Source organism: Erpetoichthys calabaricus, chromosome 12 (genome assembly GCF_900747795.2).
Source record: "Erpetoichthys calabaricus chromosome 12, fErpCal1.3, whole genome shotgun sequence".
NCBI classification, from domain to species: domain Eukaryota; kingdom Metazoa; phylum Chordata; class Cladistia; order Polypteriformes; family Polypteridae; genus Erpetoichthys; species Erpetoichthys calabaricus.
The window spans coordinates 35,283,302-35,303,382 of record NC_041405.2 but is presented as its reverse complement, the minus strand read 5'-3'; the positions used below and the strand labels follow the sequence as shown (position 1 = coordinate 35,303,382).

The following is a 20,081-nucleotide window of genomic DNA, read 5'->3' as shown; positions in this document are numbered from 1 at the left end:
AAGGATATATTTTTATTTTTAGGCAAACACAAATAAGATTTTCTAGTGTATCTTTATTTATGAATAAATAAAAGAAATATTAATGTTATATAGTGTCTATTGTTCCTCCAAAGCTTTTTCACATAAGTGGTTGTTGAAACCTGGGGTTTTGATCAGTTTTCTTGGAAGTGTATAATTGTAAATCAAAAATTTCCTCAGCCCTGCCAAAAAAGGCTGAAACGTATAAACCATAAAAAACTGAATTCTAAAAAGGGAAATGTCAACAGTTTATAAGTGTTAACCCACCCGTGCAGTATTTGACTGACCCACCTCTCACAGCTATAGCAACAAGAAGTCTTTTTGAATAAGTCTGTTAATTTCGCATAATGTGATTAAGCAAGATTAGCCCTTTCTCTTTCAAAAAAATTGCTCCAGCTGTGCCAGGTTAGTAGCAGAGCAGTGGTAGACAGCAATTTTTATTTTCACCATGCATGTTCAAAATTGAGTTATTTGAAAACATCAGTTTTCTTCATTTCAAGCCACTCCATTGTTACTGTGGCAGTGTGCTTTTGGTGTTTGTCTTGAAGGACAAACTTCCCCTCTAGTTTACGCTTTTTGGCAGAGGGGAGCATGCTTTCCCTCTGGGATCTGCCTGCACTGTGCAGCATTCATCATCTTCTCAGTCTTGACCAGATTGCCTTACTCTCCTACTGAAAAACATCCTCAAAACATGATGCTGCTGTCACCATATTTTACAGTGATGATGGTGTTATCTGGTTGATGTTCAGTATTAGATTTACACTACCTACATACCCTTAATATTCAACCTACTCTTATCCGACCACAGGATCTTCTGCTACATCTTTGGAGTATTTTCTAAACAATATTATGCAAATTCTTAATGTGCAAAAATGTTTTGGTTCAGCCAGGGCTTCTATCCTACCACACTTCTGTAAAGGGTCTTTGTATGCAATGCTTTGGAGATTGCTGAGCCATGAACAACCTCTCTAGTCATAGTCATTGACTTCTGCAACTCCATCAAAGTGACAGTTGACAGCTAAGTGTAGGGTGGCAGGTTCTTGTTTTTTCCACTTCTATATGGTTGAATGCACAGAGCTCTGGGGTATTTTTAATGCAATGGTCTCAAACTCCAGTCTTGGAGGGCTTCAGTGGCTACAGGTTTTCATTCTAACCCTTTTCTTAATTAGTGTCCCGTTTTTGCTGCTAATTAACTTCTTTTGCATTAATTTCAATTAACTCGCTCTTGAAAACTTAGACCCCTTAATTGGTTCTTTTTCCCTAATTAGCAGCCAAACAATAATGAGATACAAAATGAGCCAAAACATGACCATCATACAATATCTGAAAATAAATAAAGATGAAGGTCTCAGGAATGTTTCTCTGCTCAAGTCCCCAAAACATTTTAACAGTGCTCTTAAAAAAGAGAAAATTAGCAATTTTGGGGAATGTTTGCTATATTACAATAAGAGCAGCAACAAGCCATGAAATTATAAGAACAGGTTTACTTGACAACAGGAATTGGCACCTAATTTAGCAACTGGTTGGAGTGAAATTGGTTGGAATTTGAGGCCCTGACTTAGTTGGTCTTCTGTTGGCTCACTCACATTTGATTTCTTTTTGGGTGCCAATTAAGGAAAGAAACTAAGCACTACAGAGGAACGATGAAGAATTTCAGGGGTAGAAATCTTAAAAAAAAACAAAAAAAAAAAAAACAAGTCAAATAAAATGAAAGGAAAATGAGTTAATTAGCAGCAAAAACAGGTCACTAATTAAGAAAGGGATTAGAATGAAAATCTGCAGCCATTGCGACCCTCAAGGATTGGTACAAGACCACTGCTTTAGTGTCTGTCAGATGGTCTTGTACCATTTGCCAAATCTCTGCTTCTCTGTAATTATATCACTGGGTTAGTTTTGGTTCTCTTTGAGAACAATCTCAGTTTTGAGAATAAATAAAGAGAACAGGTTATCCTACCGACTTCCTATACCAGGTATAGGCCATCTGCAAATTGGGCTAATTGATAAAGTAATACACTGCACCTGAACAAAGTTAGCCTTATTTTTGCATAGGGTAAACTCATTAAGGTTTTTTTTTTACATACTGTACACTGTAGATCACCTGGAAAAATTCTTACTTTAGTACATTGTAAATTTAGAATCTTAGACTCTGAAAATGATTTTGGTGCTGAATACTTTTTTTCAAGGCACTGTATGTTACTGAATCCTTTAATGTCATTGAACTATTGTTTCACAAGCCACAGAAGTACAGCTATAGACCATAAACAAGATTTTTAAGATCACAATTACATTGGACTGATTGGGTTCGGAATATTCTGTGTAAGCTATTATAACATCAGCTTGTGGAACGAGTCTGACCTGTCTCAGCTATTACATGAAGAATTGCAATAATTGATCTGTTGTGAATACACACATGTGCATAGTACTATGACAGATGACTGAAATTAACAGAAGACAAACCAAGATAAAAAGTTAATTATGAAAGAATGAAATGGAGGTTACTTAAGAGTTAAAAGAACATCCTGATTTTTTTCTCCCTTTTAATCTTGTTTTATTTGACCAAGATTCTCTACAGGAACAAGAAATAAAAAATTATTTTCCTGAATTATGATCCATCCTTTGGTCCAAATTCATACTGTTTACAAAACACACCATTTTAGTTTTGTTCAAAACCATTTTGATTTTGCCTTCTTTGACAATTGATCAGTGATGCTTAATTCATAAATTTCCACTGTTTCATTCTGTGCAGCAACCCCAGGGCGTCTTATTGATCACTTGGAGAATACCAAAGGATTTAACTTGAGAGCTTTGCGTTATCTGGTCATGGATGAGGCTGACCGCATTCTCAACATGGACTTTGAGACTGAGGTAGGAATTGGGATGTGCCATGGACAGATGGGTTATGACAACATAATGCCACAACTCAAGACACAATTAAAGGAAATAAAATAAGGTTCCATTTAAGGTTTGGTATGGTGGTGTGTTGCATTAAATATTGTTTTGTGAATTGTCATTCAGGCAGTAACATTTGTACAGAGATATTAAAGAAATGTGTTTCTCTGAATCAGGGGTTCTTAACCGGGGGTATCATGCTGGGGGTATGGGACTCGATCTCTGGGTACTGGTATTTATTTTATTTAATGTATTCATTTATACTTGGGTAGTATGTGAATTGAACGCGATAGAATCTTCGAGAACATTCGACATTTCCTGCAAATGCTTGTATTTAATTTTACATGTGGGTATTTACTACAACTTTAATTTTAAATTTGATATGTTTTAATTTTAATATTTAAATTTAGTAAATGTTTATTTACTGAACAAGCACGTATTTACTCATTTATTGGCAATGTACGTATCTCGAAGACTCTAGAAGCGTGTTTTGCATTGTATATAAAGGCGGCAACTGCACGCCACCATTTATTCTGGCAACTAATATAAGGAATGGTGATGATTATTTCGACAGTCAAGTAAAGAGGGTATGGGATCATATTGGACAATCCATTAGGGGTCTGGAGTCATCAAAAGCTTAAGAACCCCTGCTCTAAATACTTCGGTAGTAGTAGTAGTATATATCCAAGGATAATTGAAGCAAAATGACACATTTTATTAGCATATTGAGTAAATTACAATATGCAAGTTTTTGACACAGCTCAGGACCCTCTTCAGGTAAGGTGTAAAATGCTACTGTAATTTTTTGTGGTGATTTGTTTTTCTTCTCATTTTAGGTAGATAAGATTCTTAAGGTTATTCCACGTGATCGGAAAACATTCCTGTTTTCAGCAACTATGACCAAAAAGGTTAGTATTATGTGATCTTGACATCATAAAAAAGATGTATGTTCATATAAATACACTTATGCTCTGTTATAATGGCCATTTTACAGGTTTACCCTGGTTAGCCAGCTGCCTCTACATTTTTTTCCTCCCACTCTCTGTGGTCCTGGGTATCCTTTGGGTGAGACCCAATATTTTCATATCATCTGATGACACTGCCAACCACATCTTCTTTGGTGTCCCTTTTGGCCTAACCCTGGCCACCACCTTTGTGATACACCTCTTCACACAGTCATCCTCTGACATTTGCTCAATATGCCCAAACCATCAGTCTGTTTCTTTCCAGCGCAGCACCTGTTGAATCCAAGCCAAGGCTTTGTTTTAATTCAGCATTCATCTTCCTCTTAACTCAATGACACTTCATGCATCCACCTGATCTTTCACATCTCCTACCTTTAGTTTGCTTCTTGATTAGCTTTCATTGGCCATTTGTCCCTCTCATAGAATAGTTCTTTCCTCACACAGTTTTGACAGACTTTACCCTTAAATGCCAGAGAGAGAAACTTTTCAAATTTTTAATGGAATGCTGCTCCCAGAATATCTTCCACACACATCTCACTCTGGCTATCACTGCCCACACATTTGCCTGCTCTAAACATGTCACCTTTATAGTAGAAGTTCCCTACTTTTTCTTCAGAACAACTCCATTAATGATATCTAAATATACACTTACTACATCAGCACTCTGCACCCCGCTCACAAATTTTCTACAAAGGTCTACCTTGCCGTTTGTATTTCACCCTTTACACCACTACATCTTTTATGCATGTAGGCAGGCAGTGTGGTAAAGTGGTTAAGGCTTTAGACCTATGACTTCAAATCCTGGTGCTGATCCTGTGTGACCTTGAGCAGTTCACTTCACCTGCTTATGTTCCAATTGGAAAAACAAAAATTGTAACCATGTAGTAAAACACATTTTGGGTCTGTGGCAGTGTGCAGTTTTAAAACAAAAACATTGTTTTTGGGCATAGGTGCATGCAGTAGCATGGACGAATGGCCCTTGGAAAAACAAAAATTGTAACCATGTAGTAAAACACATTTTGGGTCTGTGGCAGTGTGCAGTTTTAAAACAAAAACATTGTTTTTGGGCATAGGTGCATGCAGTAGCATGGACGAATGGCCCTTGGAAAAACAAAAATTGTAACCATGTAGTAAAACACATTTTGGGTCTGTGGCAGTGTGCAGTTTTAAAACAAAAACATTGTTTTTGGGCATAGGTGCATGCAGTAGCATGGACGAATGGCCCTGTGTTGTTAATGGGGGAACTGGTGAAGCCCACATTCATGTGTAGACGTGTGCAGTTTAGCAGATTTCCTCATTAATGCTCTAGGGTGTGGAATTATTGACATGTGCCCACTGAAATATAGAATGAGCCCGAGTAGGACAGAGAGGGGAAAAAAGATTGAGAGCATAAAGAGAAGGATGTATGGGAGAAAATAAAGGAGGAGACATCTGATGATAAAGGAAGATTGGAAAGCTTTCTTCAGAAGGCAGGAGGCATGGTGGTCAGGTGTCTGGTCCATGGGGAGTGAGTGGATGGTTCTCCAGTGGTAGGTTGCTCCTGCTGGGCAATCAAGGAGCAGGAGAGGCCAAAGGGCCTTAGAGACCGTCCTACAGATAACCAGGAAAACGTGATGGGGCTATGGAGCCAGGCTTGGGCACCTCAGTGGTGACTGTGAATGTTGTTACGTCTGAGTCCTCTTCTTCTTCGTTCAAGGTAGACAGTTTGTAGTGCTTAAATTATGAAAAAAGGCCAACAAAGCAGGAGTTAAGCAACAACCCTTTGATTTTCTTTTGTATTGCACTACATTTCCACTCTCAATCAAGCCTCACCCATCACCCTCCTGTAAAACTGTACACTACTCCTTTGCATATTACAGTAGATGGAAGTGTTTATAGTATTAGTTCATTTTGGGACTGGATTCCATAATTGTGGTAACTTCTTGATATTTTGTAACCATGAACGCCATTGTATTTGACTTCTCTTAGTTCAAGGTGGATTGTTGGTAACAGAGCTGGTCAATCTTTTAAGTGACATAGTTGGCTGCCTAGGGAGCTGTTCCTGAAGTTAAGGGGCATGTGGTCACGACACCAAGGGGTTCCGCTTATGTAACTCGAGACATATGCTCTACAATGTTAACTGCCTGCATGCACAGTGTATACCAAGGGGCATCATTTTGGTAACTCAAGGGACGCATTCTCTGGACACGGAGCGGTACCCCCACCCTGCACAATAAATAATATTAAGCCTGGACCATTTTATTGACTTATTTATTTCAGCTTCAAGTCACCTTCTTTATTGTTGAACACTTTGATTAAAATAAATACTTCTTCACACTTTTGCACAACTCCTGTTGTATCCCCTCATTCGGTCTAGTCCATCTTGGTCTATGACGGTCAATGTCCCAGTTTCAAGGAAAAATATGCCAGCTGTTGGCAACTTGGGCATTCCAAAGCAGTATCTCAGATGTCAAGATTCCTTGGATAAAGGTGTCAATCAAATAATAAGAAATAATAATATATCCACTTACCGCAAACTGTGCTGTGGATTGAATGTCACCCAACACCTCTGCTTAACATTTCTCACAGCTATACATCCATTTCTTTCATATCTCCTGAACCTGTGTCCAAACATCACCTTGGTGTTTTCTCCATTTACCTTGGTGGTGTTTGCCTCCAAACTGATTTTCTATTTTTAAGTATCTTCTCCTTCAGTTTCACTTTACCTTATAAATTTTTATAAATTTGCAGTCCTTAACAATCTTTTCTAGTTACTACCTCCACTGCAAGGCATTAACATCTCTTTTTGTAGTCTTCAGGAATCATCCTTGCAGACAGTTATATTGCACAAGTTTGTCAACCCAATTAATTCTAAGACTACCTGCTGCCTTCAGCATTTCTGACACCACTGCAGTTGGGCCCACTGCTTTTCCTATCTTTAGCGTTTTCATTGTTTTTCTGACCTCCTTATTTGGAGACCTATACCTTGGTCATTCTGTTTTCTTAACAAGAATGTCATTATCCCATTTGTTCCCCATCCATCAACTTCTGTGTACTACTTGTAACCCCATTACTATCACTGATAATTTTCTCCATCTTTTTTCAAACAATTCATACCTACTTGTTTTTCTTTTGCCATATTCTTTGTGATTCTGAGCACATTTCTCCTTTCTTCCTCATTATACTGTTTACATTCAAACTACCATTTCGTAACTTCCTGTGCCCTGCTTTTTTAGCATCTTGCTTCACTTTCTTTATAGTTTGCCCATTCACCTTCTGCTTTTGTTTTGTGGTGCTCCTATCTTCTTTTTCTTCAATTACCATCTCTATCAGTGCATTCTAACAATGTTTTCTTGTCTCTTGATGGTCTTTGTCCACACACAGATGTCTGTCTTTTTCAACCAGCTATTCTTCATTGATTCCTATTTACTACTGACATCTGATGATTCTGCAAGTTTGCTTGATCTTACTACCAGTGTTTCAGCAAATTGACTTATCATGTTCTCCTTCAAATTACTGACATATTCATCCTCTGTACGTACAACTTAGTTTTGTTCATGGTTTGGACTAAATGTTCACCTACAACTAAGCAATATGATGATATTCAATATTCTTCAGAGATCACCTTCTCGTTTGCCATAATGTTACAATCAACTTTCCTCAACAACAAATATTGTATAGTCCTCCTTACACTAAAGATTTATGTTTCGTTCTCCTTAAACTGGAGGCATACACAATTGTTTTCTTTTGCATCAAGGAGTTCAAGAGTATCACACCAAAGCTAAACCCCCATGTACTCTGTCATAACTATCAGCACTGGATCTAACATGGATCCATTCAAAATATCACCCATCACTTTCCTATATGGCACTCTAAATGACACCCTCATCCCAAAACTAGTCTTTCTGTTCATTGCCTCAGTCAACTTGAGGTGCATATTGTAAGACTAAATATAAATACTATTGCAGTATATTATTTGCATTTGTATTTTTTTATCCCAATGAAAACATGTATACTTTGTACAGTAATAATGAAGAGATAAGTATATCAGTTTTGCATCTTTTATTGTACAGCTTTTAATGATAGTATTTATGACTTTTTCATTCAGGTTCAGAAGCTACAGCGTGCTGCTCTGAAGGACCCTGTTAAATGTGCTGTCTCAACAAAATATCAAACAGTGGAAAAACTACAACAGTACTATTTGTTTATTCCGTCTAAATTTAAGGTAACCATTTTCCATCTGCAAAGCACAAACTTATGTTAATGATAGGACATTATTAGAATAAGGATCATGAATTTTTAAAATGTACAATTTCCTTATTTTAGCCTTATAGTGTAAAACTGCTACCTATTTTTCCCTTTTTCTTTCCTTAAGCCTAAGCTCAGTTTTAAGTCTCCAATGAAAAGTCTTATACTGTTGGAAACTTGTTCTAGTGCTTACTAAACCAGTGACATGTCAGTGATTATGAAGAGATCAGTAGATCAATTTGTTTTTTTTACTGTACATTGTTTCCAGTGTATCTTTTTACTTCATCTACTTCTCTTGTATTCCCTCACTTCCATTTCTTTTTATATTTTAGGATTGCTATTTGGTATATATTCTTAATGAGTTGGCAGGAAACTCATTCATGATTTTCTGTAGCACATGTAACAATGCTCAACGAGTTGCCCTTATGCTTCGCAGTCTTGGATTCACTGCAATTCCACTTCATGGACAAATGAGCCAGGTAAGCTATGATATTATACATAGCAGATTTGTGTTAAAATTCATTGCAAACTCTATAAACTCTGTATAACATGAATTTTCATATATAATAAAGTTTAAATGCATCTTATATTAGGAATATGTTTCTTGACAGACAAATTATTTGTATGAGTAGTGATATTAGAGTGAGAAATGTAGAATTCTGTATGTACAGTGACTAAAAAAGTATCCACCCACTTGGAAGTTCTCACATTTTTTTTTGTTACATACAACATTGAATCACAGTAGCTTTTTTGACACTGATCTACAGACTCTTTAATGTCAATTTTAAAATGGATCTCTGTAAACTGGTCTAAATTAATTACAAGTATAAAAAACAAAATAAGTGACAACTTAAGGAAAAGTAAGTACACCTAGTGGAAATTGTTGACTTTTTCAACATATCTGAACAGGAAAACAGTAAATTCTCTTCATGTAAACAGTGCCTACAGATAAATGTTATACTAGATTAAAATGCAAGGAAACTTTTATTCAATAAAATATCACTAGATGTAATGGTCTATTGACCCCAGAAGCTGCTATTGTCCCGTTTAGCAGAAATTAATTTTTGTAAGTATTTTGCATAATTTCCAACTAGGGCTGTGCAGAATACCAGTACTGAAAAAGTACAGAAAATGCAAATTTTTAAAACAGTATGGTACCATCAGTGTGGTACTTTCGTCACTGAAAGTAAATGGTAGGTTATAAAGACCTTTTGCTCAGCAGGAGAATCAATAGGTGTCCTCCATGCTACAACCATTACCAAACCACAGTCTTGAAATTCTGTGCCACTTATTGATGATTTTTCTTACAGTTGATCTTTTTAAATTCCTTGCCAGACTTGGGCATCCACAATGTTTTTTTTCTGATGGCCTGGAAAGCTCTTTTTAAATTTAGTAGTTTATCAGTACATGCTTTTGTTTCTTTGTGATCTTGTAATTCTTTTGTCTTGATCCAGTGTGTGTTCTTCTCTCAAGACAGTAGTGTACATATTTGTGTGAAATCTTCAGCTTCTTGTAAATTTATCACATAAAATAACTCACTTCACAAAACAATAGACTGACTTGTGTTTTGAGAAAACTATTTTGTTTTGGACATTTTTAACCAAGAATTGAACTTCAAGAACAACCTTGCAACCCAATATTATACTTATTTTATTGAACAGAAAAACATGTTGTAACTGGGCTAACACAAACACAAAGGTTTCTCTAAATACCAATTTGCTCATTCTTATGTTTATAAGCTAAGTGTTTGCAGTTAGGCCACTGTTGCAAAGACAGTTAAATGGGGAAAAAGTAAGTTGCAACACCAAAAAGGCTGAGAAAAATTAAAGTTAAGGAATAAGATTGTTGTTTTTTTAGTCAGTTATTTATTCACAAACATGGTGTGTATATATACATTTTCCACACAAAATTGTATTATATAGTTAAGCATTTCCTTCAGTTTTATAATGGAAGTAATGGGGCATGGGTCCCAACAAGAAAGAAAAAGCTTAAAACATCTCAAAATGTGTCCACTTTGAAGTGATAAATTTTTCAATATGAGAAACATGCTTTCGATGTTTCCTACTCATGTTTGAAACAACAAAAGGGATCTGGAAATAATCATTTGATCGCATATTCCTATTATTTTTCTTGAGGTAAGGATACATTTTTTATTCAGTTGTATGATAGCAGTGGCCTTTGTGAGATGAGTTCTTAAATAAACAAGGAATTAAACCAACATGATACCAAGCATGTCGCAGGAACAGTTTAGTATGATTTTAAAGAGGAACTATGCCCCTGTGGGTGAAAGGCAGTTACTGAGAAAGACGAGCACTAAGGTAGAGTACACAGCCAGTCTCCTTTTAAAATGGCTGAATCTCATAATACTGTTGTTTATTGTGTTGAAAATGTATAATCTATATTACAATTTGTGTGCAATCTTAATATGCGGATCAATGCTCAACAACTTTCTTAGCTTGGAAAATTGTTTTCCGGTCTGGCTTGACTTCCATTATAAAATGCCAAGATTACTTTGTATTTTATAAAATGTGTAGAAAACGTAAAATTTTAGAACACAATATTGTGCATATACACCATGTTTGTAAAGAAATAACTTTGACTTTAAAAAATACTTGTATCCAGACATATTTATGCATCAATGGAGTAGTTTTTTTTTTGTAGTTTATTCAGTGGATATTTCTTACATCAGAAAAGTTGTGCATAATTATGCCAGGATTATTTATTTCTGGTTCATCCAGTGTTTTTTATAACCCTCCATTTATCTGATTCCTGACTTCTATATTACATATCTAATCTAATAACTGTATTCATAAATGAATTTAATATAGTTGGTTTAACTGTTCCAGATTGGTCTATTTAGATGTTATGCTTATTAACTTTTTTCTAGAATAAACGTTTGGGTGCTCTAAATAAATTCAAAGCCAAGACACGATCAATTCTGCTGGCAACAGATGTGGCTTCTCGTGGATTAGACATACCTCATGTGGATGTTGTCATCAACTTTGATATACCCACACACTCCAAGGTAAGCACAAACTGGCAATAGAAACCATAGCCACCAAGTTTCATTATAGCCGTCTTTATTAATAAGTATTATTAGCTACATTGTTTTTTTACAATGTAAATTTTTACAATTTTTTATGCCCTTGTTTTAGGGTTTCCTGATTGCCTTGGCTCTGATCAGTTCTTCTATTCTTTACTCATAGATTTTTTTTTTTTTTGGCCATATAACCACTGAGAGACTGACTTTCCTATGTCTGAATCATGATAAGCAAGATTATTTGGTACTTAGGTTGGTACAGTACAATTGGAAATCAACACTCTGTCCTTTTATCTGTTGTTATATCAGCACCTCAGAGTTTAAAGTATTTATAGGGACTTTTTGCAGCTTGCCAATAAGCCAGACTCTGCACTTTTTTAATTAGAGAAAACTACAGAATACTTGGAGAAAATACTGCCACAAAGTTGCTATGTCCCCAAGTCTTGCAGGATGTTTTTTGGATTATTAACTCCTACTTTGTATATGGAACTGTGCTTAAATAAAAATAATTCTGACGTTATTAGGCTTTGTCAATTTGGTAGTCTTCATTAAGTGTTCATATTGGACCAGAGTTGATTCATATGTTTTAAGCAGGTATGTAGTATGATTTATTTAACACTTGTCAGTTCTGTCTTTTGCTTCTAAAGAGCAGAATGTTACAGTAAGTGGCAACCAAAGCAATGAAGTTTACTCCATTGTTTTGGTGAGTTGGGTTACAGCATAAGTTTAGCTTTTCTGATTTGGAAACATTCACCCAGTAAATTTTGGTTTTATGTCCAACATAATACAAATGCTTCAAGAGTTATGCCTTCACACTTGTATATTTCTTTTCCAGTATCTCACACCTGGCCTTTGAGAGCCTTTTTGATCTTCCTTACACTTTAAGAGGGACAGCCTGATATAGGCACCATCTTGGTTTTGACATACACCTTTCACTTCTTAACATCTGTAGATGCAAGTAATTAGACAGATGTATCACATTTTTCACTTGGAATATTTGGAGTTGTATTTATATTAATTAAAACAGATTCAAATGCATTTTTGTTGCACATTTTATTAAAACAGGTGTTTTATGTTTACAAATTGTAAAATATCTTTATTTTTGAGCCTGTTTTCCTACATTGATTTACATGTTTAAACTAATTATCACTTTCTTTTATCCTTCATAGGACTATATCCATAGAGTGGGACGAACAGCAAGAGCTGGAAGATCAGGGAAATCAATCACCTTTGTTACTCAGTACGTTCGACCAAATTCAAAATGCTAAAATCAATAGTGATGTACAGTAATCCCTCCTCCATCGCGGGGGTTGCGTTCCAGAGCCACCCGCGAAATAAGAAAATCCACGAAGTAGAAACCATATGTTTATATGGTTATTTTTATATTGTCATGCTTGGGTCACAGATTTGCGCAGAAACACAGGAGGTTGTAGAGAGACAGGAACGTTATTCAAACACTGCAAACAAACATTTGTCTCTTTTTCAAAAGTTTAAACTGTGCTCCATGACAAGACAGAGATGACAGTTCTGTCTCACAAAAGAATGCAAACATATCTTCCTCTTCAAAGGAGCAAACAGATCAATAGGGCTGTTTGGCTCTTAAGTATGCGAAGCACCGCCGGTACAAAGCTGTTGAAGGCGGCAGCTCACACCCCCTCCGTCAGGAGCAGGGAGAGAGAGAGAGAAACAAAGTCAAAAATCAATACGTGCCCTTTGAGCTTTTAAGTATGCGAAGCACCGTACAGCATACTTAAAAGCTGCACACAGAAGGTAGCAACGTGAAGATAATCTTTCAGCATTTTTAGACGAGCGTCCGTATCGTCTAGGTGTGCGAACAGCCCCCCTGTTCACACCCCCTACGTCAGGATCATAGATAGTCAGCGCAAGAGAGAGAGAAAGAAAAGTAAGTTGGGTAGCTTCTCAGCCATCTGCCAATAGCGTCCCTTGTATGAAATCAACTGGGCAAACCAACTGAGGAAGCATGTACCAGAAATTAAAAGACCTATTGTCCTCAGAAATCCGCGAGCCAGCAAAAAATCCGCGATATATATTTAAATATGCTTACATATAAAATCCGCGATAGAGTGAAGCCGCGAAAGGCGAAGCACGATATAGCGAGGGATCACTGTAATCCAAAACGTAATAAAATATTATGTTGACGTAAGAGCTACAGGGAAACATATTTTTTATTTCTCAGAACTTTTACATTTCTTACAGATATGCTTATGTAGTCAGATTACTTTTTAAAGTAATAACCTAACACAAAACCTATTTTTATTTTATATTTGTATTACTGCAAAAGCTTATTTCTGACACTCCAAAAAAAAAAAAAAAAACTATTTCGCTGATGTGTTGCATTTATTTAGTAACATCGTGCAGTCCATATGTGATACAAATCATTTTCAGTATTCTTTATATATTCTTGTTTTATATGTATGTTTCCGCTGTCTTCCAGCAAGCTCCAGAAATATTCCCATTTGATTATTTTCACAGCCAGCTCATCTCGGGTTTTGGCTTAAAAAAATAAACATGCCTTAATGAGGAGATAGTTCTTTAGAGGGTGCACTCATGCATTCTTCAAACTCATTCATTGTGGGAAAATTTAGAGTCGCAAGCGTAATTCCATGTCTAATCATCAGAATATTCAACCGCATTGTACAGAATTTGTGGTTATGGTGCACACTTTAGATAACTAATGATATCTTAGCAGTGACTCAAAAACCAAATACCAAATTTTCTGGAGATGCTCATGACTATAAGCTAGCTTTAATAAAAAAAATTATCAATTTTAAAATATAGGCATTTTTGCTATATATTTGCACCCCTCACTAAGCTCTAATTTTGTTAGCTTAAAATTCCCTTAATATTTATCCAAGACACATGCAATTTCAGTCCCGTGAGTTAGTGATATGACCAAATCAGCAGGCCAAGTTTCGTTAAAATATGTGATGATGAGGTCCAAAAGTGTGATGATTTGACCCCCCAATTAGCTCGTACATTTTTGGAATGTGGAAGGAAAATTTGAGCATTAGGAGAAAAGCGCAGAGACGTGGGCTCAACATTTGAATTCAGGAGACAATCATTACATTTTCAAAATGTATTTTATTGTGCATTTTAATTATCTTGAACATGGGCAGCAAGTTTAATAGATAGTGCTGCACAACATATCCTGTACTAGCACTGTTTTTTTTTTTCTAGGTACCTGGGTTCCCTCCCACATCCCCAAAGATTAACTTTACTGAAAAGTCTTAATATTGCCTCTGGGTGGCCCCTCTGATGAATTGGCACTCAGTTCAAATATTATTACTTGCTCCGCACATAATGCTTCTATGTGTACTGTCCGATACCCTGGAATTAGTAGGGCTTGAGAAGGTTTTGTTGTGCTGAATGCTTTGTGTATAAGTTATACCAAGAAGATGTAGTAATTCTAATAAAGTTGTAGTTTTAATAGCTTATAAAAATAAAGTTAACTGTTTATTTACCAAGTTATTACAAAGTGGTTTTCTTGGACAATAGTTACTCTGCTCCTCTTCCCACCAGGTATGATGTAGAGTTGTTCCAGAGAATAGAGCACCTGATTGGTAAGAAACTGCCTGCATTCCCAACACAAGAGGAAGAAGTCATGTTACTGGTGGAGCGAGTGAGTGAAGCACAGAGATTTGCACGGATTGTAAGTGAAAGCTTTTGTTTATTCTGTCATTGCCAAAAAATAACGCAGAAGCCTTTGGTGGTGGTGTCTAAAGCAGACTAACTATCCAAAATGAGTTTCTTACTTTTGTGTATGGTTTTCTTTTTTTGCCAGGAGCTAAGAGAGGCTATTGAGAAAAGAAAGAGGCCACGAGATAAGGGGAAAAATGAAGATGACACTGAACAGTCCTCTGGTGTGAGAAATAAAATAGCAGGAGGAAAGAAAAGCAGAAAAAAAGGCCGGATACATTAACAGTCATGTGATGACCATCACAGACTCTAACAACACCTTCTCAATTTCTATGAAATAGTTTCCAAATGGTTTTGGAATGATTTTTCAGAATAGAATTACACAGATAATTTTTAAGTTTATGGTCTTCTTTATTTATTGCATTACATTTGGAGGTCTGTGGCTTTGTAAACTTAATGGATTATTTTGGAAATCGGCCTGAAACAGCTGCAACTATTCATTGTCCTAACACAAAAAGAAAAATCCAGAAATTATGTTCGCAAGGATATAACAATGACATTTTAAGCTTCTTCTCATGTTCAACAGAACTGAATTGACTGAGTTATCACTGAAAACTGGTATAAAAAATGACCACCTCTCATGTAAAGTATGCTGAAATTATATTTTTGCTATGAGCTTTTTAATAGTCTGTATTTTTTGTGTATAGGGCATTATAAATTTAGTGTAATTGTCAATTAAACAGAAAAATTGCTTTGCTTAAACATGTTTGAATATGCTACCTTACCCATACCCAAAAAAGAATTAAATGAGAATTAAACAGATAAGCATTTATAACATGGTAGAACCTCTTTACATAATTTTCTTTGTGACTACTGTTGACATTATTGACCGAGAAAGTCTACATGCATATCTGGTTCCATGTTTTGTTTATTTTGTAGTATATTTCCCATGCATATGTTTAATTCTCTTTGTACTCCTGTTTTAAGTGCATAATGTTTTATAATCTCTCTTTCTCTCTCTCACACACACTAGATATAGATATAGGTATATAATATGCAAAGTTGACTGACTAACTGAATCACTCACCCACTAATTCAATAACAAAAACACTTTTTCCTGTTAGCTGAAATTTGGCAGGATTGTACATCAAAAATAATAGCTTTCTAGGTATCTGCTAAGAAACGGCATGTCTGTATTTCAATATTTAGTGGTAAAAACAACTCTGTACAATAGAAAATCTCGGCATCCCAAAGTCTAAAAAAAAAACTTTTGACTGTATTTTTTTTTTTTTTAATTTGGTGATGCCATAGAAAACAGAAAATTAGCTGGCACTTTTTTTTATTTGTTAATAATAATACTGTATTGAGGAGGCCATAATAATATGCTGTGTTGTTTTTTTTTTGGTTTTTTTTTTTGGCACAGTGCTGAAACAAAGCCAGACAGACAACTTATCAGTTTGTGGCTGTCAAGTTTAGGGCGGACAAACAAGTGAAGAAAGAAAAAGACAAATGGCGGCTTTATGGTGTGGAGAGTGAGCAAGAAGAAAATTCTGCAAAGCTCAAGGAAGGCGTGGTTAGCAAGCACTAGATAAGCTGAAGTCCAGGTGCCATCTGTTGTGGCTATGAGCATAAATGTTGCAAAGTGGTCACTGCAATACTTTTACAGGGGCAAACAACCCCAAAATGAAAATCATTCAGTTCATTGCATGGGCCACATAAATCTCCAGTCTGTAAATGTTACTGCTGATGGTAATAAGTTAAAGAAAAACACGATTCATTGTTAAATTTGTCTGGCTGTGGCTTTTGTGGTAAAGCCATATTAATAAAATTAAAAGTAGAAACTTTAACATTCAACTGATACAAAGTACTAAAACAAATGTACAAGTGAACAACATAAACAAATGAAAATTGTAAACATCTAATCATCTGAATCATACAGTATTGTAGTACTGCGTCCCCCTGCACCCTGGTAAATTAATGACTGGTGAAAAATTTGAAAAACAAAGTAATTTACATCTGAAACTGAGGTGTCTGATGGATGTGTTCTGCATTTCAACATTTGATTTGCAGTTTCTGTACTTTTTTATTTGACTTTCCATTGTTTTCAGTTTTTTTGTTTATTTGAGGTTCATTTCATTGAGGTAAACTGGTGTTACCATATTGCTAGTCCTGTTTCAATTTCAGCATTGCTTTTCATCTAAACCCTCCAAAACTTCATAATGGTATAAGATTACAGATAAAACATTACATTCAAATCTAATTAAAGCTACAATTTTTACAAGTTGTCCTACTGGAGAAATTATATTTATGTATTGTATATCCAAAAATTCCGATTATTCCTGTTAATTATCTGTCTCAATTCATAGTAACGCATTTTCATTTAAAATTGTGTTTTTCAGTGACTATCAACTGAACATCTGTCATTAGGAAAGGCAACAGTTAATCTACAGTAGAAATGTTTAACTCATCACCAATTGTATGTAGCATGTTCAAGAGTATAGAGCTTGAGCGAACTAGTAATATTAGCCCTTTTTTATTTATATGCAGTACTGTGCAAAAGTTTTAGGCAGGTGTAAAAAATGCTGTAAACAAACAATGCTTTCAGAAATATAAATGATTGTTTATTGTTATCAATTTACAAAATGCAAAGTGAGAGAAACAAAAAAAATCTAAATCAAATCAATATTTGGTGTTACTACCTTTTGCCTTCAAACCAGCATCAATTCTTATAGGTACACTTGCACAAAGTCAGGGATTTTGTAGGATTCTAGTCAGGTGTATGATCAACCAATTATACCAAACAGGTGCTAATGATCATCAATGTCACACGTAGGTTGAAACACAGTCATTAACTAAAACAGAAACAGCTGTGTAGGAGGCTTAAAACTGGGTGAGGAACAGCCAAACACTGCTACCAAGGTGAGGTTGTGGAAGACAGTGTCATGTCATGGCAAGATTGAGCACAGCAACAAGACACAAGGTAGTTATACTGCATCAGCAAGGTCTCTCCCAGACAAAGGTTTCAAGATGTGCTGTTCAAGCTCTTTTGAAGAAGCACAAAGAAACGGGCAATGTTGAGGATCATAGACACAGTGGTCAGCCAAGAAAACTTAGTGCAGCAGATGAAAGACACATCAAGCTTATTACCCTTCGAAATCGGAAGATGTCCAGCAGTGCCATCAGCTCAGAACTGGCAGAAACCAGTAGGACCCAGGTACACCCATCTACTGTCCGGAGAAGTCTAGCCAGAAGTGGTCTTCATGGAAGAGTGGCAGCCAAAAAGCCATACCTCTGACGTGGAAACAAGGCCAAGCGACACAATCACGAAAACATAGGAACTGGGGTGCAGAAAAATGACAGCAGGTGCTCTGGACTGATGAGTCAAAATTTGAAATATTTGGCTATAGCAGAAGGCAGTTTGTTTGTCGAAGGGCTGGAGAGCGGTACAATAATGAGTGTCTGCAGGCAACAGTGAAGCATAGTGGAGGTTCCTTGAACGTTTGGGGCTGCATTTCTGCAAATGGAGTTGGAGATTTGGTCAGGATTAATGGTGTTCTCAATGCTGAGAAATACAGGCAGGTACTTATCCATCATGCAGTACCATCAGGGAGGCGTATGATTGGCCCCAAATTTATTCTGCAGCAGGACAACGACCCCAAACATACAGCCAAAGTCATTAAGAACTATCTTCAGCGTAAAGAAGAACAAGAAGTCCTGGAAGTGATGGTATGGCCCCCACAGAGCCCTGATCTCAACATCATCGAGTGTGTCTGGGATTACATGAAGAGACAGAAGGATGTGAGGAAGCCTACATCCACAGAAGATCTGTGGTTAGTTCTCCAAGATGTTTGGAACAACCTACCAGCTGAGTTCCTTCAAAAACTGTGCAAGTGTACCTAGAAGAATTGATGCTGTTTTGAAGGCAAAGGGTGGTCACACCAAATATTGATTTGATTTAGATTTTTCTTTTGTTCATTCACTGCATTTTGTTGATTGATGAAAATAAATGATTAACACTTCCATTTTTGAAAGCATTCTTTGTTTACAGCATTTTTTCACACCTGCCTAAAACTTTTGCACAGTGCTGTATATATAAAATAAAAAACCTACAAATATTTTTTTCAGAAAAGTACTTAATTCCATTGTACTTCTGATACATCTGACTAACTGGCGGCACTATAAACGAGGCTCATTATCTTATTAAATGTTACATAGTGGTTACACCATTTGGGCATGGGCAGCCATTTCTGTAGTGCAGTAATTGAGCTGAAATTAAAGTTTTCCTGCATCAAATGAATTACTAATATGTCAAATGAACCCTTAAGATGCTTAGATTTTGGTCTTTATGGTAGCGTTTTTACTATTGAAACTTAATCTAAATAGATCTTAAATGTGTCCAGTTCTGATTACTAAGTGAATAGCTCTTTGGAGAAAAGTGTGCGGTTTATTTTAATTTCTTGAAATGTTACAGGTTTGTACTCCACTTTTCTTGCAAGTTAACTTTATAAAAGAAAAAATGCATCTTGTTATGTATATGCTATATTTTAATTTTAAAAAAGTAATATTTGATTTGCACAAGTTATCTAGAGTTCCTAACACCTTTTGTCAATGAGAACAAGTAACAATTTTTGGTAGAAATATTGTTCATTGCATGTTGCTTGCTCAGAACAATCTGTACAGCAAAATGTAATAGTAAACTATCTGCATAAAATTGATCATGTGTACATCTTTTCTCCATTACAGATTGAATTTTGAAGAATAGCAGAAAGTTGATTTGAGGACAAGAAAATAATGGTTGTAGTTACAGTAGTGAGATGGTACAATCAGTAATACTACCAGGTCCCAGTTCCATGAGGCTAGTTTTCAGTTTAGGTTTGCTCACTGCTGTAGATTCTCTGGACATGCAGATTTATTCCCAAAGATGCGGATTTTAAGTTAAAAGGGTGACTACTAATAATCAGCCAGGGATGTGTATAACCTGAGAGAGAGAAACTGGTATTTCATCTGGGTTCAGTTTCTGAATTGATGAATTTAGTGAAAATCTGCAGCCATTATGCTCCAGAGAACAGTTTGAGAGTTTACTGCCTGCCTTGCATTTTTGCTGTTAATGTAACATGTTAAAGTTGTAATATGAACTAATCTATGAAGAAATGGCTACAGATTGGGACATATTCAGAAGAAATATTACAAAATGTGGGCTGGCATATCTGATTTACTGGAATCTGTTAAGATATGTGATCACTGATGTTGCCATGTGTTTTTGTTAAATAGCATTTTCTTCTAAG

The 20,081-nt window shown here is 35.9% G+C and overlaps 1 protein-coding gene across 1 annotated transcript in view; it reads left to right on the top strand.

Moving 5' to 3' along the window:
- The window catches only part of ddx47 (DEAD (Asp-Glu-Ala-Asp) box polypeptide 47), a 44,053-nt gene extending 28,418 nt beyond the window's left edge, over positions 1 to 15,635 (top strand). The window contains exons 5-12 of the mRNA XM_028815394.2: positions 2,765 to 2,883; positions 3,744 to 3,815; positions 7,960 to 8,076; positions 8,432 to 8,578; positions 10,987 to 11,124; positions 12,309 to 12,379; positions 14,680 to 14,809; positions 14,942 to 15,635. Of these exons, the coding sequence (XP_028671227.1) occupies positions 2,765 to 2,883; positions 3,744 to 3,815; positions 7,960 to 8,076; positions 8,432 to 8,578; positions 10,987 to 11,124; positions 12,309 to 12,379; positions 14,680 to 14,809; positions 14,942 to 15,079 (932 nt within the window). The 3' untranslated portion in view covers positions 15,080 to 15,635. The remainder of the gene's footprint in view (positions 1 to 2,764; positions 2,884 to 3,743; positions 3,816 to 7,959; positions 8,077 to 8,431; positions 8,579 to 10,986; positions 11,125 to 12,308; positions 12,380 to 14,679; positions 14,810 to 14,941) is intronic.
- Positions 15,636 to 20,081: the final 4,446 nt, after the last annotated feature.